The sequence below is a fragment of the Podarcis liolepis genome (assembly GCF_965112155.1).
Source record: "Podarcis liolepis genome assembly, chromosome: 9".
NCBI classification, from domain to species: domain Eukaryota; kingdom Metazoa; phylum Chordata; class Lepidosauria; order Squamata; family Lacertidae; genus Podarcis; species Podarcis liolepis.
The window spans coordinates 50,553,210-50,575,989 of record NC_139564.1 but is presented as its reverse complement, the minus strand read 5'-3'; the positions used below and the strand labels follow the sequence as shown (position 1 = coordinate 50,575,989).

The 22,780-nt window shown below is 42.1% G+C and overlaps 2 protein-coding genes across 11 annotated transcripts in view; one reads left to right on the top strand and one right to left on the bottom strand.

Annotated features, from left to right (window-relative positions):
• Positions 1-16,261, top strand: part of LOC310686260 (NACHT and WD repeat domain-containing protein 2-like) — a gene marked incomplete at its 5' end in the record, with an annotated part of 39,387 nt that extends 23,126 nt beyond the window's left edge. For 5 of the 8 annotated variants that reach the window (XM_083459618.1, XM_083459617.1, XM_083459616.1 and 2 more), the window contains 14 exons: positions 140-268; positions 1,431-1,762; positions 2,266-2,399; positions 3,827-3,955; positions 5,025-5,272; positions 5,632-5,800; positions 6,328-6,529; positions 6,697-6,827; positions 8,754-8,914; positions 9,455-9,609; positions 10,853-11,059; positions 11,518-11,612; positions 13,736-13,857; positions 14,279-15,402. In XM_083459618.1, the coding sequence (XP_083315744.1) occupies positions 140-268; positions 1,431-1,762; positions 2,266-2,399; positions 3,827-3,955; positions 5,025-5,272; positions 5,632-5,800; positions 6,328-6,529; positions 6,697-6,827; positions 8,754-8,914; positions 9,455-9,609; positions 10,853-11,059; positions 11,518-11,612; positions 13,736-13,857; positions 14,279-14,517 (2,453 nt within the window). In that variant the 3' untranslated portion in view covers positions 14,518-15,402. Of the gene's footprint in view, positions 1-139; positions 269-1,430; positions 1,763-2,265; positions 2,400-3,826; positions 3,956-5,024; positions 5,273-5,631; positions 5,801-6,327; positions 6,530-6,696; positions 6,828-8,753; positions 8,915-9,454; positions 9,610-10,852; positions 11,060-11,517; positions 11,613-13,735; positions 13,858-14,278; positions 15,403-15,717; positions 15,910-15,936; positions 15,958-16,105 lie in introns of those variants that run through there. The other 3 variants (XM_083459613.1, XM_083459615.1, XM_083459614.1) reach the window with 3 other exon arrangements.
• Positions 16,262-16,641: 380 nt separating this feature from the next.
• ING2 (inhibitor of growth family member 2) lies at positions 16,642-22,279 on the bottom strand. 3 transcript variants are annotated; one of them, XM_083460109.1, is made up of 2 exons: positions 21,817-22,279; positions 16,642-19,646 (listed from the first exon to the last, which is right to left on the bottom strand). In XM_083460109.1, the coding sequence occupies exons 1-2, from the start codon at positions 22,067-22,069 to the stop codon at positions 18,976-18,978; spliced, it is 924 nt and encodes a 307-aa protein (XP_083316235.1). In that variant the 5' UTR covers positions 22,070-22,279; the 3' UTR covers positions 16,642-18,975. The 3 variants fall into 3 exon arrangements, with proteins under 3 accessions (XP_083316235.1, XP_083316237.1, XP_083316236.1); XM_083460111.1 differs by lacking the exon at positions 21,817-22,279 and adding an exon at positions 21,208-21,704; XM_083460110.1 differs by lacking the exon at positions 21,817-22,279 and adding an exon at positions 21,293-21,693.
• Positions 22,280-22,780: the final 501 nt, after the last annotated feature.

Here is a 22,780-nt window from a genome sequence, read left to right as displayed (position 1 = left end):
CGTAGGGATGGAAACATGCATTTTAAAACATTTGAAATAATGCAGAATTCAGGGTAAAAAAAAAGTCCATGTCATATTTATTACAGTTTTAAAACCAGCTCATTGAATGACTAACATATATTATTTTGTGTTGGTTCAGGTGATCCCAAAAAATATCCCTATCTGCCAGCTCTTTTGTCCCAGTGTCAGAAATCTTCTATTCCTGTTCTTCTACCTTCAACAGCCTGCCTTATAGAACCTGGTAGACTTCTCTGCGACCTTTTGAGAGGTAAGGGAGAATAATATTAATCTTTTAGAAACCTTTTAATGGCAAATCAGTGCCGAAGTTCTAAGCCCTCTAAGCCCTTTGCAAGATTTTGTTAAAGACCGGAAGTTACGAAGTTTCTAGCAAGTTTTGCTTGATGTCTATTCCCTATGTATATCATTTTAGCGTTGCATCTATAATTCTTACCATTCAGTCCCTTCCGCACCACTAGAAAAGCAATCAGACCTTTCTTTATGGTTTGGATAGAGAGAGAAAATAATCACATTGTTTCTTATAACTTCTGTTTTGGCTGCTCTGCCTGATTGCTGACATTTTGCTGCCTGAGGCAAAATATAAGATGGTGCCCATCCCCATTTAGAAAGTGACCCCCATTTAGAAAGATTTAGAAAGTTTCATGATATTGTGCTCAGGTGGCATGAGACATATTCTGGGCTAAGTGATTATGGGCTTGATAATGGGTAGGGTGGTCATGTGTCCTATTCTACAGAGGGCAGTCCTCTGTTTGAAGGATGTCTCCTATTTGAAGGTCTGTCCAGTCCAAGTCAGATTTAAAAATAGAGATCTAAAAGAAGGGAAAACAGAGCCCTTGAAATTGCCCATCAACAGTTAGGACCTGGCCTGTAGGCTGAGCAAGCAAGCATGATGATCAACCTAGGCCCTGTCTTCCCCAGCCCCCACCATCATGGTGATATGTACTTACATTTAAATTACCGTACTATGGTAATTATTCCTAAATATAGTTTATGTTCTCTTTTAAATTATTATATTGTTTTAATGGGTTTCTTTATTGTATTAACTGGATGTTTATTTTAATGGTTTGATGGAATTGTTTTAGTGTGTATTTTAATTAACATGGAATCATAGAATTATAGAGTTGGAAGGGATCCCAAGGGTCATCTAGCCCAACCCCCTGAAATGCAGGAATCTCAACTAAAGCATCTATGACAGCTGACCATCCAGCCTCTGCCTTAAAAAACTTCTTATAATCAGTTTTCTAAACCGCTAAGAAACCATTTTGACAAGTAAGTTGTATAAATTAATAAATGATGATGAACAGCTACCCGTTTATCTGAGTTTCAGAGGAAGGTAAACAATTCTAATTGATTTTACTGAAGCTGCTTTTCCCCAGAGTGAATTCTAACATTTTACTCCCATGGATCCATAGGTCACTTGGACAGAATTGTAGCAATTGGAGAAACCCAGGAAGAACTCACTGTTGCAACAGTCTCCAGTGATGGCACTCTGAAATTCTGGGATTTGAGGGTCGGCAGAGCTGTCTTCACTCTGCATGGAGTTGGGAATAATATCAGTGCAATTGCAGTGTGTCTGGAGAACAGACTGGTGGCTGTGTCTGACAAAAGCACCATTAAAATCTGGGATCTTTCCCTGGAAAAAGTGGTATATGCAACTGGCGAATTTGTTGGTACTCCAATACTAACATCTGCAATGAATGGGCACCTCTTACTGGTGTTTTTTAATGGCAGCCACATGGTTAAGGTGAGGTGTTGTTTTTTAAAAAATCACATCTATGACAGTGGGTAAAATTATGTTCTGTGCACTAACGTGGTTGGTTGTGTTTTGCTAGATTTTTGTGCTGTTATTTCATTGGTATTGTATTGAATTTAAGTCTTTAAGTTGTTTGGAACTGTTAGTCACCCCGTGAATCTTGGATATGGGGAAACTATAAATGTAATCGATAATAAAGCAAACAAGACTTAAGGATTACTAACCTTTGAATCAGGTCTTATGTAGATCAGCAGACATTAACAGATATTTTGATACTGATGCTGGGATCAGAAGAAAGAGATACAGGATTCAAGCCTTTAACTGTATTCCAAGTGGCCTTACATAACCACTTTTTACAGTTACTTTTCTTGGTGATTTTACAATTTGGGCTCAGTACTGAGAGCAGGAAAGGCACGCAGCATAGCTTTACATAGATACGAAGTGGTCAGCAGCCATCTCAAACCAATTCATTTCCATACTATATTATATTTCAGGTTTTTGATCTTGCTCATTCCTGTCAGTTGCTCCATGAGGTATACCTTTCTACAGAGGAAGAGCCTACCTGCAAGACCAATTCCATTTTGGTATCCAAAAATTCAGTAAAAGATTATGTTCTCTGTGCCTTTAGGTTAGTAGAATGTAATTTATTGTATTAAAATAAATAGTAAACTCCTCTCTATAGAAAGACCCTATGCATTTGAGAAATCTTTCATAAAGAAAAGCCTTGTAGATCAACTACAAAACTGTTTAGTCACTACTTTGATGTATTCTATATGGGTGGAACTAAACATCGCACAAATACGATAATTCAGGCAACAAAGGCATTTCTGTTTGCTAAATGGAACAACCTCCCCTCTCCTTCTTCACACACTGTTCAGCAGATTCTCCAAACTCTCCAGAGTGGATTTGGGAAAGGCATGGGGGGAATTTAGGGGAAGAAAGCAGAGTGAAAGCTCAATTGCGCTATCCAAAGTCCTTGCACTGGCTTCTGCTAGTCCCCCAGCTTCGTGGAATCCAGCCCTATATTCTACAACACAATAGTATTCTTGCTATTTCTCCCCATCAGTACCACAATGCCTTCATGCAATCTTTCCACCTGGTACCCCTCACATCTAGTTTTGGACTACAACTCCTATAATTCCTGACCATTGGACATGCTGACTGAGTTTGTGGCCTAAACATCTGGGAACGGCTGCCTTAAGGTTTCAGTCTCAAACTACATGTCTCCCTCCACATTCCTAATTACTTAACAGGGGAATGTAGTTTTTAAATGGTCTGAAACAGGGGCTAAAGAGAAATTAACATGTCCCCAGAAGTTGGGGCAAGAATATTCACAAGCTGGTGCATCTTCCTATGCAATTAAGCTATACAATTTCTCACAGGCATCTGGTTGGCCACTGTGAAAACAGGATGTTGGACTAGGTAGGCTATTGGCCTGATCCAACAAGCTCTTTTAAAGTTCTTATGCTTTGCCATAGATATGTGGCTATTACAAGGAATATCTCTGTTGTAGGGAAATATTTTCCTGTGAATGCATTAGTAGAGAAACTGGGTTGTAGCTGACAAAGTCATCCCTTTTGTGCAAAGTCATCCCTTTTGTGGTGGAACTGCCCCCCTCTTCCCACTTCATGTGCCTCCCAAATCCAGAGGGTTGCAGAACAAGGTTTTTTTGGGGGGGAGACAAATGGTGCAGGGGAGGGGAAGTTGCATTGCACAAGGGGGAGATCTTGCGTGAATGGAACATCCATTGGATACAACCCACTGGTTTTAGGCCCAATCAGACTTGAGAAAGATAAACAGGTATGTCTTTAGAAAATTAATGTTTCCTGGCTTCAATAATTTCTGAAAAGGAGAACAGCAGCATGCCTCAGAAACTAGGGTTTTATTTGTATCTTTTCTTCTTGGTGGATTTGGATGTAAATCAACATTGCCACTTTTAGAGATTCACATGGTCATTATTGTAAACAAATTGTGACTTTGAGGATGATCATTGCCTATGTGGTCTTGATTCTGTAACATTGTGGCTTCCGTAAATCTCTCTCCTCTCTTTTGCAGGAGTGGAAGTGAAGCCATGGTCTTTAGTGGCAAAAAGGGGAAAGTAGTTGCTAAGCTGAAAAGCCAAGAACCAGTGGCAGCTGCTGAGGATGTTGCTGTAACTAAGGAATACTTCCTAGTAATCTTCAGGTAATACTTGGAAAGAACAACTTTTTCTACCCTCTTTCAACTATCAGTTGACCATTCCGGTAATATGGTATAAAATCACTCACATTCGCACATCAAAATTTTATATGTCTACACAGGTAAGCCCTGTTGAATTAAATGGGATTTGCTCCCAAATTAGTATAGGATTTCAGCCTCAGGATGAAGAAAGCAGGGGCAATTGACCAAAAAAAGTGATAGGGTGAGGGTAGCCTCACCCTGTCTAATTTCCTTTGTGAACCTATGATGCCTCTCCTTTTAAAATATTTACCTTTGATTATATGATCAGAAGGTTGGCGGTTCGAATCCCCACAACGGGGTGAGCTCCCATTGCTCGGTCCCTGCTCCTGCCAACCTAGCAGTTCGAAAGCACATCAAAGTGCAAGTAGATAAATTGGTACCGCTCCAGCGGGAAGGTAAACAGTGTTTCCGTGCGCTGCTCTGGTTCGCCAGAAGCAGCTTAGTCATGCTGGCCACATGACCCGGAAGCTGTACGCCGGCTCCCTTGGTCAATAAAGCGAGATGAGCGCTGCAACCCCAGAGTTGGCCACAACTGGACCTAATGGTCAGGAGTCCCCTTTACCCCCCCTTATACCTGAAATGAATGTGAATATCACAGAGTTCTTTCTTAACTTAATCTTGCAAAGCCTTGAATTTATTTATAACTTTAGGAGGCTTATTAGGACAAAACTTGAAAACCTCTGTTTGAAACCTGCCACATTGCAACCTCTTTGCAAAATTCACTTTTTTTATTAGTACTACCACTACTAATTCTCACTTCTAATTTATAACATTGAAGATACAGTTTATTGACCCTTTGGAGTAGGTAACTGTTGGTTCTATTTTACATGAAGTGAGAGAAGTAAGTACCATAATTTGCTTAATGCCATCCTGGATTCTCTGTTTATCATAGATACATTAACATACTTTTCACATCACTACTGTCCTTGAACATAAGTTTTCCTTCACTCTTCATTCATTACTGCTTTTTAGACAGCCAGAAATCACAATACTTATGTCACACAACCCACCCATATTAGCTTTTTCATTACAGGTGTCCCTTCATGAAACAGCGTGAGATTGTGCATATAGAGCTCTACAACGTCCACACTTTTGCCTATGCTCACAATCTGAAGGGATGCTGCAATGATTATATTCACATTTTTGCTGTGAATCATCTGGGCTCTCACCTGCTGGCGTTCAGCCCCATCCCAAACACCAATACCACTGAAATAGTGTCGTGGAACCTGGAATCTGAAGACCACAAGCACTTGGTGAAGTTTCCTTCAGTCCCAGCTGGTGGTGAGTAACTTTTATAGGAAGTTCAAAACCTCTATAGAAAAAGCCGCAAGAGAAACATACACTTTTGTACAATGAAAACAAGGGAAAAATATAAAATTATAGGAATTCTCAGTGAGGACATGCACCAGCACATAACTCCAAATAAGGTTATCAGGAAATCTAAATACAGAGTGTATCTGTATATTGAAGCCAGTATATATGCCACGAGTGGGGAACCTACAGCATGTGGCTCAGTGAAACAGCTGTGAGTTTCATAGGTCTAGACAACCCATGTTTTTCTAGTAACATGATTAGAGTTTTATTATGCAATGTTGAGATTTTATGACTAATGGTTCTTTTAAATTATGATAAATATGTAGGTGTATGCTCTGACCTTCGGTACTGTTTAACATTCTGTGATGGAGACAATTATCTTCAATCTTGGAATTTGGCTTCCAAGATCAATGACCAGTCATTGACAGTCACTGCAAGTAAAGCCAAGAAAGCAAATGGTATTCGTGATATTCTAACAATGGAGAACTATCCTAGGTAAGAAAGACCCACGACTCTCCTAAGAATGTGTTAGTTGCTGTTTTAAATATTGTACTTGACAAACATCATTTTTTAAAAATTCTGGCTATGCACTTTTCAAAAGTAGGTTTTGAAAGTAGCCAGTTTTTCAAATGTAGTCGGGAGAATGCAGAGATTTAAATGCAAAAGACAGAGTTGTTGTGTTTCAGTGATAGCAGACATCTAAGGTACTTGATCCCTGAACAGCTTCCAAAATATGTGCATTACTATCAGCAGGGCTGTTGTATGCTAAAAAGTGGCTGCGGGGGTGGGGGAGACATGACGACATGGGCAAAACAAAGAGAATTTGTATATATCGGTTTCTTTTGCACTGCTGACCAAGAGCAGAGAAAAGTTCCGTACCATGGAGGATATGAAAATTCCTTTCTCTAGGGAGACCCTTCTTTTCATTTCTTTCCACACTGTTTACCAGTGCAGAAATAACAACATTACACAACCTTTGCTGTATATCAATAACAAGACTATTCATTTCAATATTTCCCAAGGTATGCCATATGCAGAAACACAAGTCCAGGGGTCATAACAGTGTGGAACATCATGAAATCAAAGTGTAAACACAATGCTGTGAGAGTGGAGAGGGGATTGCTAGAGAATACGGATATAGTTCTGGTCAGAGACATGAAACTTTATGTCCTTACAGACAAAGGGATGGCCTCTTTTGCAGATCCTCCGAGACCCATTTTCCAGGTATTGAAGGCACCTCTGTCCTGTAAATACTGGTTGTTTGTTTTTTAGTGATTGGCATTTAAAGCTGAGGCTGTTCAGAAAGAACCTTGTAAGAAAAAGCTGAGATGGTTAAGAAAATGATTTGCACGTATATTTCCTTACCGAAAAATGTTTTTATGCCATTCCAGACTCTTTTAGTTTATGACCTCCTGAAAAAGAAGTACATAAGGAAGCAGACTGGCCTTTACATCATTCCCTGCCCAAATAATGAGTATAAGATCCTTGAAGGAGGCCTTCTACTTGGACTTTCAGAGAACAGGTAATGTCTTTACAGCTATTGAAGATAATATGGCTGTTTTCTTTTTGCCACATTGAACAGAATAGTCACCATCAGCTATTAATATCGGTATGACATGAATTGACTAGACCAGTGGTTCCCAATTAGCTAATTACTGAGGACCCCCTATTTTTCAAAAGCCAAGCCACGGACTCCCTGCTTTTTAAAAATTTTATAATTTATAATTTACCCTACCTCTGAAAAGCAATTTTTTTGAACAAAATAAGCCCCAAATAAGTAAATGATTTTAGGTATGCGAAAAAAACAGACTAGGGTGGAGCGATATCTAGTCTTCAAAATCATGATATATCAGCAGCTAAACATGGGGATATTCTGATATATCATGATGTCTGAAATTGGAAATCAGGTGGGTGGGTCGTGTGCAGATCAGGTGTGGGGATGAAAGAAGGAGCAGCTGTGGAGATCAGATGGTTGGGGGGAGGAGAGGAAGCAGAGTCACCTTCACTGCATGGTTTGAGTGGGATGGGATGGGGATGGGAGATACATCAAGCTGCTGTCATTTGGGCAGCCAGCGGTGGCAGCCAGCGAAGATGCAGTCCGCTGTGGCTGCTGCTACTGCTTTCCTGCTGACTGAAAAAAGCTGCTATGCCTCAGTGCCAGGGAAAGTAGTGCCACGGTCCCTTGAAGTGAGGGTGATCAGCTGCCCTGTTCCCCATTAGGTGAGGAGAAGGCAGTGCCTTGCAATCGGCTGCCCTGGTCTCCCTCAAAGTGAGGGAAGGCAGCTCAGATCAGCAGCGTTAACAGCTGAGATCACTGTGCAATATCAGCAGTGCCTTGAAATCCGCTGCCCTGCTTTCCCTCCTGCGAGGAGCAATATATTGCTGCATATTGCTGGGTCAAAATTCGTTACCGCAGTGTGGTTTCAAAACTGATTTGCCCAATATATTGAAAAATCACACAGCGCTAAAACAAACCATAAGATTTGTGACATTAACATGCAAAAATGACAAAAGAATAGTTGGGAGGGGAGGCAAGGGATGGGGTCGCGGACCCCCTGGATGTGTCCTGCAGACCCCAGGGGTCTGTGTACTCTTAATTGGGAACCACTGGACAAGGCTATCTCATAAGTTTCCAAACTCAACCAAGTCATGCTTATAGCTACACACTGAGATTAAAAAGCAAAAGATTCCAGGAGGTTCCAGGGTTATTTTTCTGTTGGGAAAATCAAGGCACAGTGGAGGCTAATATCTTTAAGAAATATGGTTTATTTTACGCATATTTATAACTAAAGTCTTCAATGGAGAGGATGCAGAACAGTATACCCCAAGAGTATACTCATTGGCCGGCTCATAGCTTCAGCAAACTTGGGTCCAAAGCAGCTGTCAGTCATGGCTCCTGCTCAGAGAAAGGGGGAAACATAGCTTTTTGCATTGCCAATGGCCCTTAATGGCCCAGTATCTGGCTCCCCATTGTTTATCAATGGCTCTGCACTTAGGGCCAGAAAGATTTGCATAAACTCACCCAGGATTTTTTTGTCTGGCACAATTCTGCAGCTTGTATTATCCCAACTATTATCTAAAAATTTCTACCATTCACTAGCAGACTCTACCCTAGATCTATGACAGTATGGAACCAGGAAGGGATAGAATGTCCTGCTCATGTATAAAGTGCAGTCTGAATTGCTTCATTTCTGAAGTCTAGCTCTCTTTACAAGCTTCCGACATGAGATGGATGAGCAGAGAGTGAGCTTAGCAGCACATACATAGTAAAAGGTGGTTTGTCTGTCTTTGATTCTCACCCCCCACCCTTTATCTCCTGAATTGCTCTGTTACTGAATCAGAGATTTTACTCAATTTCTGTGCCCATCTTACATCAACTGGTCACCTTGAAGTTCTAGAAAGTTATTATAACATAAGTTCTGTTTGCTTTTCTGGTTCCTGTTTTCAGAGACCATTTTATTACCTGGAACTTGGAAACTGGATTTATTAAGGATCGATTAAGGCCAGAATACAAGGACAAATTTTCATCGCAAGCTGCGAAGCCTAACCGTTCCTTGTCCAGGGAAAACATGAAACGATGCAAAGGAGTCTTGCCTAACAGAACAACAGGTTTCAAACTTTTCATTCTAATTCATTCCCTTTGCAGTTTACACAAAATATTAAAACTTACAGTGGATATATTGTTCAACCACCACCACACCCCAGTTGCCTCAAAAACCTTTTATCAGAGGTTTTGTTCTCAGTTGTGTTAGATAATTATTGCAGTGAGGCAGGACCAAAAAAACAGCCAGGTTCCAAATTATCAAGTTTAGCATAGCCAAGAGGTGTTTACATTTGCTGCTCCTCATGAAGCACCACACATACATATGGCTGCAGAGCAAATTGCTTTTTATATTTATTTATTTGTTTCTTTGCTTGCTTGCCTGCCTGCCTGCCTGCCAGCCATTAAGGACCTTTGGCTCAAAATGAAAAATTCAGCAGAGCATCGGTCAGCCATTAGGGGGACCTTGAAGGAGTGTTTTGGATCGTGGCCTGATCTTGTATCACTAGAACACACAAAGTGGCTTACAGCAGTTGAAATCCACCCACGCATATGTTAAAAATCGCAATTTTAAAAGTTATTTGCAACACCATTGCATTATATGGCAGTGTTACAGCTTCCATGGGAAAGGCGAAATGAAACAATGACTGGAAAGAGACGGAGGAAGGAAAAGGCAGCGAAAATGGAGACGGAAATGCTGCAGCAACTTGCTAATGAAAAGAGCAATGCCATTGACCAGTTCCTCCTGAGTGGAGATGAGAAGGTGAGAGGCAATGTGTCCTAAGCGCCATATGTTTATCTCGTGCCAATGTGCTAATAGTTTGCATTTATTTTAGTGCCTTACAATCCTGTTTTTTGTAACCCATACCAGATTGTAAACTTTCTTGAGAAATGAACTTGTGCCATTTTATGGTTTCTCAAAAATATATGAGTTAGAATTAAGATGCTGTGTCCTTTAGCCTAGAGATTGTTTAATTCCATCATAACTTATGAACTTTATTTATTAAACATTTCCTGGAGGGATTTCTGCTTGTGCCCGGCTAATTCTGTACTTTTTTGTACATAACTGAATATACTATTAATCCTCCTCAGAGAAGACCCTTGAAAGGAATGGCTTCAACTAACTTAGGCCCATTAATTTCAGCAGAACTGCTCTGTGTAGGACTTAATTGGATACAACCCAGGATTTTTGTTGTTAATTTTGTTTTATGATGTATACCACCTTTTAGGTGCTTAAATGATTGCTTTCACATTGATATTATAGCTTGAACAATGCGTGTGTGTAACATGCACATCCCTTTGAGTGAATGCATGGACCTCCCTTGCATCTCCAATTATGCATGTACAGGAAATAGCAGTGGATTAAATGGAAGAACAAAAAGCAAACAGACACTGTAGGCTTGTTCACCATCCTGCAAAAGAATGCCTTTAAGAAGCTTGCACTGCAGCAAGAGTCCACTGTGGGTGCACTCTGGCTGCCTGCATGCCGTATATTTAAATCACTAAGAATCCTGGGGATTGTAGTTTAAGAGTCCAGGGAATTGTAGCTCGGGGGGGGGGGGGGAGACGGGACACAAACTATACTTCATAAGATTCAGAGGTGGGAGGGGAGGGATGTGCTTAATTCGTTCTGGAGGTCCGTTCTTAACATTAAACTGTTCTTAACCTGAGACACCGCTTTAGCTAATGGGGCCTCCCACTGCCACCACGCCACCGCCGCGCAATTTCTGTTCTCATCCTGAGGTAAAGTTCTTAACCCAAAGTACTAGTTCCAGGTTAGCGGAGTCTGTAACCTGAAGTGTTTGTAACCTGAGGTGTTTGTAACCCGAGGTACCTCTGTATAACTCATCCCTCCATTCCTCATAAGCACAGCTGTCTTATACCAAAGGCCTTTCATACGACTGCTAGTTGCAAGAGAGGATAGATGCACCAACATTTTATTTCACGCAAGTATTTATGGCCCAATATCTAAAAATTAATCCACACATCCCATTATCTTCTCTTAGGTTGCTGTGTGTTCCTACTATGCACATCACCTGTCAGTGTTCAGCCTGGAAAGCATGTCCCATCTCCACACCCTTGAGAGCAGAGAATCCATGCTTTTCTTACACAATGCCGCCTTGACCTATAACGGCCATTATCTGGTGCTCTCCAATTACAGCGAGAAGGAGAAAGTCAGCTATGTAACACTATGGAATTTAGCCACGGGGAAGGTATGTTTTCTGAAATTCTTTTGAGGTGGCAGAGAACCAGCTTTGCAGTTGTGGAGTATGTACCCCCCCAAAAGAGGTCAATGAACAGCCACAGCTTCCTCACAAATGGTGTGCAAACTAAAGGGATTTTTGCTCTCCTTATAGCAGTTTAAAATTAATGATAGAAAACATTCCCAGTTCTAAAATTTCTGAGCTTGATGTCCTCTTGGTTTGCCTTCCCTCCTGTCCCAAAGCTAGACCTGCAAGTCCTGCTCTCTGTTTACTGATGCAGCTGGCTCTTCATTATATCTTCACACCTCATTCTTCCAAAGCTGTAGAGTAGAACATCATCAATGTACTGGAACACCACTCCAGCCTGCCACCTAAAGGGAGAAAGGGCAGTGCTACACATTAGGAAGTGCTAAGTAAGTACATAACCAATGTATTTAAAATGGATTATCTCTCCCCTAAAAATGCAGGTTAGGAAAAGACTAAAAAATGAGCCAAATGTCTGCTGTACAGCCATTGCTGCTGATGCTAGTAGGATAATTTTTGGAGTGATGGTGGAAAACAGGTAAGCAAAATGCCAAAGTTTAGTAGTTTTTTTCCTACAATAGGTCCCCCCCCCCTTAAATCACTCAGTTCTTAATTGTTTTCTGGAACAGTTTGGCAAGAGTGTCACAACTGGGCACAACTGTAACAGGTTTTGATTTCAGGCTTTTGGAAGCAAAACCTCATGGCCCACACAGACAAGCCTTTTTACATGAAGCAAACTTTAAGCACACAGAGGCCTATTTTTCATTGGATTCACCTCTCTCCCTCCTGGTGGAAGAGATTGCAAGTACCACATAGCCCTTCTTCAGACATCAATAGTATATTGACCAGATGACCCTTGGGGTCCATTCCAACTCTACAATTCTATTATTCCATATAATTACTAGTACAGTGGTACATCGGGTTAAGTACTTACTTTGTTCCAGAGGTCCGTTCATAACCTGAAACTGTTCTTAACCTGAAACACCACTTTAGCTAATGGAGCCTCCTGCTGCCGCCGCGCCGCCAGAGCCCGATTTCTGTTCTCATCCTGAAGCAAAGTTCTTAACCTGAAGCACTATTTCTGTGTTAGCGGAGTCTGTAACCCAAAGCATATGTAACCTGAGGTACCACTGTATCTACTGAGACACTAGGCTTGATTTAGTAACACAGGAATTTTTTCATAAAGATTGGAAACGACTTTGGGCAGGTACAAAGGATTACAACTTCCCAATTCAAGTTGTCTTCCTCCTAGATAGGCCCGTTGTGCTTCACAGACTATTGAAATTCTCCTGCTTTCCACTTGTTGTCTGAACACAAGGCGGAGCTTCCCTGTGAACATACAGGGCCTGTCACATACAGCCCTTATCACCAAAGTTTAAGTGTGTACCACTGGGAAAATATTATTAAAATAATTTATAGACCACTATTCATTTTGAGAAGAAATACCAGTGGTTCTACTGTTCCAAGCATGACTAACCCTGGTTCCAATCCTATTTGTTTTCTAAAATTTTAATATATCCTTTGTATCTACATCTCATCAGAAATTGTATTAGAGACTAGATATATTTAATTTACATGCTCAAGAAAGGCTTGACTGTCCAGCATTCAGTGCACAGCTGTTAACTAGCTAAACCTCCGGACAATCGTTTGCCAGGTTTCATTACTTGGCATGACTTTGTGTAAGTTTGGGTAACTAAATAGTGAGATGACATTGTAACACCTATGCAGTGGTACCTCAATTCTCAAATGAAATCCGTTCCCAAGGCCTGTTCGGCTTCCAAAACGTTCAAAAACCGAGGTGTGGCTTCCCATTGGTTGCAAGAGCTTCTTGCACTCAGAGAAACCACATCACATGTTTGGGTTCTGAAAAATGTTCAAAAACAGAAACATTTGCTTCCGTGTTTTCGGTGTTCGAGAGCCAAAACCTACAACATCAAAGGCGTTCTGGAACCAAGCTTCCACTGCCTGGTGCTTTTCCTGGAGCAGAGATGCTTAGGTTCCAAATACTTTTGTACAAAAATTTAAAATGGTGCAATGAAAGAAGCAAAGAGGCCATGAAGAAGTGATCCACAGCTATATGTAATGGATTGGAAACATTTATTCAGCCCACGGTCCCTCATCCCTTCTGTAAGGGTTGGAACTACTTTGGGCAGGTACCTTTTAAGTACAGTACAGTGGTACTTCGGATTACAAACGCTTCAGGTTACAGACTCCGCTAACCCAGAAATAGTATCTCGGGTTAAGAACTTTGCTTCAGGATGAGAACAGAAATTGTGCTCCGGCGGTGCGGCGGCAGCGGGAGGCCCCATTAGCTAAAGTGGTGCTTTAGGTTAAGAATAGTTTCAGGTTAAGAACAGACCTCTGGAATGAATTAAGTACCGTACTTAACCCGAGGTACCACTCTAGTCTTTAGTGAAAGAATATCTAATCTGCATCTGGACTGTTGAACATTATGTCCCACATATTAGAATATGTTGTCCAGTATTCAAAATGTCCCAATTTACAAACATTCAATAAACTGTAGGGCAAGCCGAAGAAAATGTGAACTCAACACTTTTTTAAAAAAACACCAACATTTGCTCACCATTTACATACAAATATTTACTGCCCTGTCTGTCACTCTCCGTTCTACAGAACTGATCTCTTTTTTGTGATTTCTAGGATAAAGATCTGGGATCCGTTTAAACATAAGCACAAGCTAATTCAAGGTTACGAAGGTCTTCATCTAACTGTGTGCAGCAAACTACACATATTAGATGGAGCAAAGGCTGTTCTGCTTGCAGGTTTGTGACAGATTTATTTTGTGGAGGCTGTTGGAGGCAGTAGGAGGGCTAGAATATTTTTGTTACATTAAGCTGGGAATCAACTCAATGCAATTTTCTCCCACGGTTTGCTTTATTTGCTTACAATGGTTAGTTTAAACATTTAATGGCAAAGCAAAGGTAAAAGACGTCTCTGAAACGGGTACTTTATAAATGAAAAAGGGGAAATCCTTTCAATGTTGGCATGATTTTTAACTTTTCAGCTACCCTAACCCTTTGAACAAGGGGGAAACCAGAAAGAAATATTGATTTCTATTCTGCATCCATAGATTTAACCAACATGAATGGGTTGCTATTATGATTGATGGAAAAGGAGGGAGAATTCACAATGCTGTGCCTTAGCAGGACATAATGTGATGTTATGCGTATTTTTTCCCACTAGGTGAAGTCAGTATCTGGGATTTGGAAAGTGGCACAGTTATATCAGTCTTTACACCAGACAGCAAAATCTCCTGCATGACAGTTGCGTTTGATAGAAACACAGTTCTTTTAGGTTTGAGTGACAACTCTACTCTCATTACTTTGAAAATGCTGAGCACCAACACAGCTGCAAGTTCAACAGGAAAAGATTTGTTTGGAGAGGATTCCTCAAGCAGTGAAGAAGAACCTGAAGTTATTTAAAAGCCAAAATTTTAACCAAGTAAGAAGCTAGCATTCACAATTGTATTTTTTTTAAAGAGAGTATATTACAAGATATCCATTGATTTGAGAGAACTGGTACAAAATACTTTTGAGTTTCTGTAATGTTGGATCATCACCCAGAGTAGACCCAAGGAAATCAATGAGCTTGTGTTGATTTTAATGGGTCTACTCTAAGCGAGATGAGTGCCGCACCCCATAGTCGCCTTTACCTTTTACCCCAGGGTCCTTTACCTTTTACTTTACTCTGTAACTTTGTTTATAATCTTGCCCAAACAAAAATACCTACTTTTAGTTTGCTACTGGCAGATGCTTCTTGGCCTTCTGCATCAGTGAGAACTTATATTGTTTGCATTGTCTAAGGATCCAAACAGAGATTATCAGGGATAAAACACCCAAGTCACTAGTTCCATTTGTGTTGGGTTATATAGAGCAGCTTTATTTAGCCTTGAGCTCCCAATGTTGCTGGACCAAAACTCACATCATCCCTGACCATTGGCTAAGCTGGCTGAGGTTTGGTGAGAGTTGCAGCCCAACAATATATGTGGTCTCAAGACCGATATAGAAGATATTTTGTGCCCTAAATGTCAGAAATTTTTAACAGAATACGTAGAAGGAAGGGGGTCTCCGTTTTTTTAGGAGCAGGAAAAAGTAATTGGGATACATATACACTACACACATGGTGAAGCTCATGTGTTTGATTAGGTTTCATAAAGGTAGGAAAGGGGTTATCTATCAACTTTAAGAATAGTTATGACAGTGATAATGGATTCCAGCAATTTTGTAAAAGATATAATCAGAATGTTTCAATTGAAATATTGATATACTATTGTGAAATTTACTGGTAAATTAAAATGATAGCAAACATTTGGATGATACTGGGTAATGGCTATTGCATTATGAATATGCATTTGATATCATACTAATCTAAAGCTAAAATAAGCTAGAGTAATACATTTGTCTTAGTGCTACTAACAATGAGGAATTCTGTTAACTAATTTAGTTGGGTCCAGCTGATTTTGCTCCATCTGAATATCTCAAAGTATGGTTTTAAACAGGGCTGTGTTTGTTCTCATCCCTGCTTGGCTTTTGTGTGATTGGGTTGGCACAGCTTATTCCTTACATATAGGCATTGACAAACACTAGCCTCAACCATCTCTCTTTGGCACATACTGTACTTAGGTCAGCTTTGTGTGGAAGAACATCAGCTTATAAGGAAGCATTGGTACAACAATTTCTGATAGCATATGCTACCAGCTCATTTTGAATCAGCCGATCAACTTCATTTTGTTGTGATGTAGCAGAGAGGAGTGGGGATCCCACCTTTCTGAACATGCTACATTGGCTTGACTTGAAGTTTAACATCAAGCCGGCAGAGATGAAAAAAATCATCCTGTTTAGGAATTCATTCAGATGTCCTGTTTCATCAATGCCCTATTTATTCTGAGATGCAGTTTTAAGAGGTAAGTGCAACATGATACAGCATCGAATGCCTTCAATTATGAAATTACGTTTATTGCTTACTGTTCCCACTTCCCTCTTTCCTGTCATTATATGCTGCTAAATTTAGGGACACTCAAAGGGAAGAATACTACTTGTCTCACTCAAGCATAGAAGCCAAGCAAGTCAGAAGGAATCTCAGCATTCATACCTATTATGATGGTTTTCATCAGAGCTCTATTACTTTTATAGCTTTATTTCAATACCATTTGTCAGCTACAAATAAAAGAATTCTATTTGAGTGTATCTGAAGAAGTGTGCTTGCACACGAAAGCTCATACCAAGAACTGACTTAGTTGGTCTTTAAGGTGCTACTGGAAGGAATTTTTTTTGTTTTAAATAAAAGAATATTACAAAACCTAGGAGCTAAAGAGCTATGTGGGGTGTTCCAGACATGTACTGGGGACTTTCATTCTCACTCCACCCTATGTCAAGGTACCCCTGGAGTGACATTTTGTGAGGCAAATGGAGAATGCAGTGTGAAAGGGAAAACGGACTTCTTTCCACATGCACAAAAACATTTATTATACACGTATATGTTTCTTTGGATCCCAGCCTCTGTGTGCATTACTGAAAAAGGGGGCAATATAAAAATGTTCTGTTCCATTTTTACAACCAAAATGGTTTTTATTCATAAAACATAGCATGCAAAATATTAGATCCAAGTAATTGATACACTTCAGTGGCACAGTTCTTATTTGCATGTGCCCAGGCTTACAAAATTTAGAACCAAGAGGGAGATTGTCAAACCACAGCAAGCAAACTTATTTTAAAATCATTAGAAGTTCATAGCAATGACAGTTTCTTAAAAATGGGAAACATTATCATTTTGCTAAGATAGGGCTAAGAGTCAGGTTGTCAATTGGAAGCAGAGGAGACACAGGAATTGCAGACGCTAGTCTGGGCATTCCCTGTTTAGGAATAGTGCAGATATTTAATGCACACCATTACCTGGTTGCAGAATTATCATGCCTAGAAACAGATCTGAAATGCACAAGTAGTTTTACAATCAGTGGAAGGTGTTGAATATGGTGTTAAGCACACAGGAGCGAATAAATCCAAAACCAGTTCCCAGTCTCCTTCAATCAGCTGGGATCAAGTCACTGTTCAAAATATGTCCTCTTTCTTAGATTTTCAACAACATGCTAGTACCTTGGGACTTAAATTTTCCTACTCGTTGCATTATTTTGTTCAGGACACTGGGGAGAAGCAACTAGACATCCAAAATAAATACATATATCTGAACTTGCATTTTGTTTTTCCCAAAAACCCTGAACAGAAGACATATTATTTATGGAAGAAGACTTTCTCTTCCCCTGGGAGATAGTTCACAATCAATGTTGCCCCATGAAATTGTGAGACAGTGTTTCAGAATCAGTTGAAACAAGTGTCCCATTCCTCTGTGGAATACAGAAGTAACGATTCAGCTGATAAAACCCGACACCTAGCAATAACAGCAGTTCCCAGTTAAACTAGGTAATATATAAGGTCCCAGAGATGCCGCTACTCACCCTTACAAAACGAAAAATGTCCACCTTAAGTGAAGTATCTGGTCAGAGCTCGTGATAACTTTTTTTTGTGTGTGAAAGTATCCAGAACTTTTTCAAAGATCAGTTAAACCACAAAAACTTTAACTGCCACAGAAATGTTTGTTTGTTGTTGCGGAAACAAGAGTTTGAAGATATGTGAATTTATTATTGGGCTGTTTATTCCATTTCATTCACATTGCTATTGCCACACATGCACGTTATAACCTCTGTGAAATGCAAAAAGATCCCTCTCAAATGCTAGAGGGAAAAAAGCCTTGTTTAGAAAAACCGATAGTAGTATGTTAGACAGCTAGACAGAGGTTACAGCTGTTTGTCATCAAATTTGGCATGTAGAACTCGATTAAAGAAATAATATCTAGTTTTGGAACACCTTCAATTACTGTCTGCTCCGAAAATAAGTCCTGGTTCCTTATGTATAAGGTTTTACAAAAAGCACTACGCTTTTGAGGAACACGGTTCCTTTTGTCTACATCTACATCTATTGTATCCCTCTTCTATAGGAGGGCAGTTGCTTTTTACTACTACTGAACTTTCCTCAGCTCCAAGAGCCTAGAAAGCCATTTAACATATTAGTCCAGGCAAACTCTTATAACTTGTCCAAAGACTTATAGATATTATAGTACTTACGCATCCATTGTACCTGTAAACTTTTCAACATGATTGTATGTTCCTGCCATCATCCAAGAAGTCAGTGGCAAGATGGCACAACATGAGTTAAAAGATGGAAAGGAACAGAATGGGAAAATCAAATAGCCTCAGTTAAGGACTGTCTTTGTAATGCTGAGTAGAACTCTTCTAGCCATCGTATTTTATTGTTTAATATACCGTCCCTAAAAAGGCTTCTAACCTCATCACCACAAGATTAACATAGTGACATATACAGAAATTACAAGGAAAGCAATAAAGAAGAATGTTGGCTTTTCACCCCGAAAGACGTAAAATGTAACACTAGATTAACCCCAATTAAATATGATCTTTTAAGACTCTGAAGTCTAAAAGCGTCATAGAACGAAAGTGTTCTCAGCAGAATGAGCTATAATGGACTAAAGTTACAACTGCAACAGATGTTAAAATACCAGTCTTAACATGATTATCCCTCCAGTCCGTCCTCATCAGGCATCACCATAATTCTGCAATTAAAAAGAGTGAGGGACCAAGAACTCTTTGAATCCCCTTTGTGCTACTCCCATGTGACCCTGTTCGAAGAATTTGGTTTTTTTAGTGCAGAATATTCAAAAGCACAAAAGTACTAACATCTATTAATACTCCATTAGTACTACAGACTGTAAAAAATATTGCATAGTTTTATGCATTATTCTAAAATATGGGTCTGCCTATTAAACAGTTTTTAATAAAAACTACGCAGCTCTCAATGTATTCAGAGCATCGACTACCTCGATCTTCTATCTTTTTTGGATTTGTCTGTACATTTATCCATAGTCTTCTCATTGTCTCCTCTGCACTTAGGGCAATACCATTTTCCCTTCGGTTTGTAAGTGAGTCCAACACATGAAAAATGAAACCATTCAATGGGACATAGTTCATTGTCACACCCTATCATTTCCCCGTAAGACACTTGGTCACAGAGACAGTAAGTTGGTTCATTAGGGTCTACTGCAAAATCTACTGGTGAAGCTTCCCTTTCTTGTTTAGCTTTAGAGCGTTTCTTTTTCTTAGCAGATTTGGATCTCTTTTCTTTAGGGGGCTGGTCATCATATTCATCAATTCCATTTGCTATATGGCATATATCACGGCTTTCGCTGGTGCGCTGTCGACGTGGTCTTCGTGAAGATCTTTCTGGTAGGCAAGGGTCCACTTTTGACTTTTCGGTGGGCTTCTCTGTATCTGACAGATCTTGGAAACACTGAGACTGGGACTCTATTTGCCGGGCTCTGTTCTCTACCAACTCAAGCATCTGAGTGACTATTTGGATTTTCTCATCACCAAGCTCTTGACTGTTGATCAGGGCTCGCTGAAGATGCTGCTGCAAACGCTTTTTCTGAGCAGGATCATCTTCACTCTTGTATTTTTCATAGACTTCGTCGATTTCTTTTAACGCTTCTGTTAAAAAGAAGTCAGAATAAGTGTATTATGAACTAGAATCCTTCAAGTCACTCCTTTCAAGTTGACAAATGCTAATCTTTTACTAAAAATGTGAATAGTACATATCTGAGGCTATGTAATAAAGCATATACTTTCAAAGGATAAGGTAAAGGTACCCCTGCCCGTACGGGCCAGTCGTGTCCGACTCTAGGGTTGTGCGCCCATCTCACTTAAGAGGCCGGGGGCCAGTGCTGTCCGCAGACACTTCCGGGTCATGTGGCCAGCGTGACAAGCTGCATCTGGCGAGCCAGCGCAGCACACGGAAACGCCGTTTACCTTCCCGCTAGTAAGCGGTCCCTATTTATCTACTTGCACCCGGGGGTGCTTTCGAACTGCTAGGTTGGCAGGCGCTGGGACCGAGCAACGGGAGTGCACCCCACCGCAGGGATTCGAACCGCCGACCTGACGATCGGCAAATCCTAGGCGCTGAGGTTTTACCCACAGCGCCACCTGCGTCCCTTTTCAAAGGATAGTAACACATTAAGATGCAAAAACAAATCTGTCCAAGGCCTCTTCCAAAATACAAGGAAGTTTTTAAAAAGCATCTAGAGGCCAATGTGTCATTTAGCATGTCAGCATTATAAAGTGACATAATTAAATCTGGTGTTTCATAGGGGAGGGGGGGAAGCAGGTTTGTTTTTTCTAGTTCTTTCCTCTCCCAACATCCTACCTTGAAATGGCAAGGTGCATTTTTTCACATGTTAAGTACTGAAAATTACTATTTCTGTCAATTTACAAGAGGTGGGGAATCTCAGGTCTAAAGCCCAAATGTGGCCCTTCAAACCTCTCCCCAGGCCACACTCTTCATCAGCCTTGCTCTGCTTTTGCCTAGTGGGAATGCATTCTAGAACTATGGCAATGCCTCTTTGCTTGCATGGATGGCGAATAGAGAAATGCTTGTGTAAAACATACAGATTCTGTAAGGCTAGAATGTAGCCTGCTGTGCAAAGGCAAGAGTCATGCCCACTGCTTTACCTACTTGTGCCTCTGGCCCTACCCACTGTGTGCCCCCTGGAAGGTTACCTACAAAAGAATGTGACCCTCAGGCTAAAAAAAACACAACAAAACAGGTTTCCCAGCTCTGTTTTGCAGGGAAGGTGGAGAAAAAATTATATTGAGGAAAATACACCATTCCCCCAAACACCTCCATCCGCATTCTAACATCATACACAAGAGACCACAACATCTTAGAATTGTAGAGTTCGAAGGGACCAAGAGTATCACCTAGTCCAACCCCCTGCAGTGCAGAAATCTTGTTTGCTTCACTTGCCTGGAGCTGTTACTACCCGCTCAATTTGTATTTTGGTCATAAAAGCAGACTAAAACCATGTAAAAAGATGGTGGGGGGATCCCTTGGTTGCAAGTGGAACAAATAGTAGTAAATGGCCTTGAATATATGCTCTTCACCCATTTACCACTAACACTAAAAAGAAAAAAGCACTTTACCTACCACACGTATAGTCTGTGGATACCAATGATAGCCCCCAAACCTTGTTAAATCTAGCCCTGTCAGCCCTACCTGGGAACCGGGTGGGGTGCAACTGTGCAGGTGCGTGCATGCGTGGGTGATCACTGCACTGCATTTGAAACAACAACAACTCAACTTTGCAGAGACGTCTCCCTGTGCAACCAAGCGAAAAACGAAAACAATTTCGAAGTTCGCATCTCGGAACTTTTCGGGCGATGCATCCCACCGGAGACCCCCACCACCACCACCACCACGGAGGCGTCACACGGGTCCTGCTACTGAACCTCCTTCCCTCGTGAACTTGGACTTAAAAAAAGAAAAAAGGTGACCGAGGGCATGCCCAGTCGTCCGCCGCCCCCTCCCAGCTCGCGTCACAGGGTGTGCGCGGACCGAAATGAGGGCGGCGGTGGGTGGTCCAGTGCCGGGGTCATCCCTCAGTACCCACCCCCTCAAGTTCGTCTCGAGGGCCAAGGCGGGGGGGGGGCTGGCGGAGCGGGGCCATTTTCCTCCCCCTGCGGGCGCCTGGTGAGGCGTGGACGCCCCTCCTCCTTTCAAAGCAAGGGCGGTTGGACTGGAGGGGTGGGGGGTGGGAGCAGCGCCGTTGCCTCCGCCGCCATCGCCCCCTCCTCCCCGCTCTTTCTCCCCCCCCCCCCCGCTCACCCCGGCAGCGCGTGTCCATCTCGCGCAGGAGCGAGGCCAGCCTCTGCATGTCCAGCGGCAGCGACTCGACGCACTCCAGGTAGTCCTGCACGTAGCGCGCCAGGATCCTCTCCGACACGCCGCCGCCGCCGCTGCACGGGAAACCGGACACTCCGCCGCCGGCCCCGCCGGCTGCAGTGGCGGCAGAACCGGCAGCCGCCGCCGCCCCAGACCCCGCCCCCCCAGGCTGTTGCCCCGGCGACCCCAACATCATTACGCGACGTGACAGCGACCCCGCTTCCCCCTCGGCGGACCAGGGGCCCTCGAGCGATGGGGAAGGGGAGGGGAAGGAAGCCCCTCCGGCCGCTTCTGTTAATCGGCGCGGGCAGCCGAGGCGAAAGAAAACCTCCTCCCTCACTTGGAACTCCCCGCCTCTTTTTCCCTTCCGCGCCCCCCCTCTCCTCCTCGCTTTTTTTTTTTTTTGTACCGCGGAGCACGCATGCGCGAGGCCTTGTCCTTATAAGGAGCGGCCGGTTCGCATTCTCCCGCCTTCCCTCACACCCGACGCGATTGGTCCGGACGGATGGAACGTCAAGGAGGCCAACGCGGAAAACGAAGGGCGGGGTCTCAACTTAAAGAGACACCGCTCCATGCAAATTACGCTTTCCCCTCCTTCCCTTCCTGCCGGTGCCTGGTCTCAACGGAACGATCAGTCTCTCCCTCTCTCTCACACACACTTTTTATCAGAACCCGCCTACTTTTTTTCTTCCAGCCAATCTGCTGCCGAGAGGGACGGAAATGAAGCCGGAGAAACTGAACGCTCCCACCCCCCCCACCTCCCCATTTCACTTGTGTCTGAATCTGTTGACAGCGGCGCGTGGAAGGGAGGAGAGAAGGGCTGGGGGAACAAAAGAGAGTTGGCGCGGGGGAGGAGAGGAGGGAAAGTGACACTGGAGCGCCCACGTGGGGCTTGGGGGTGGGACAG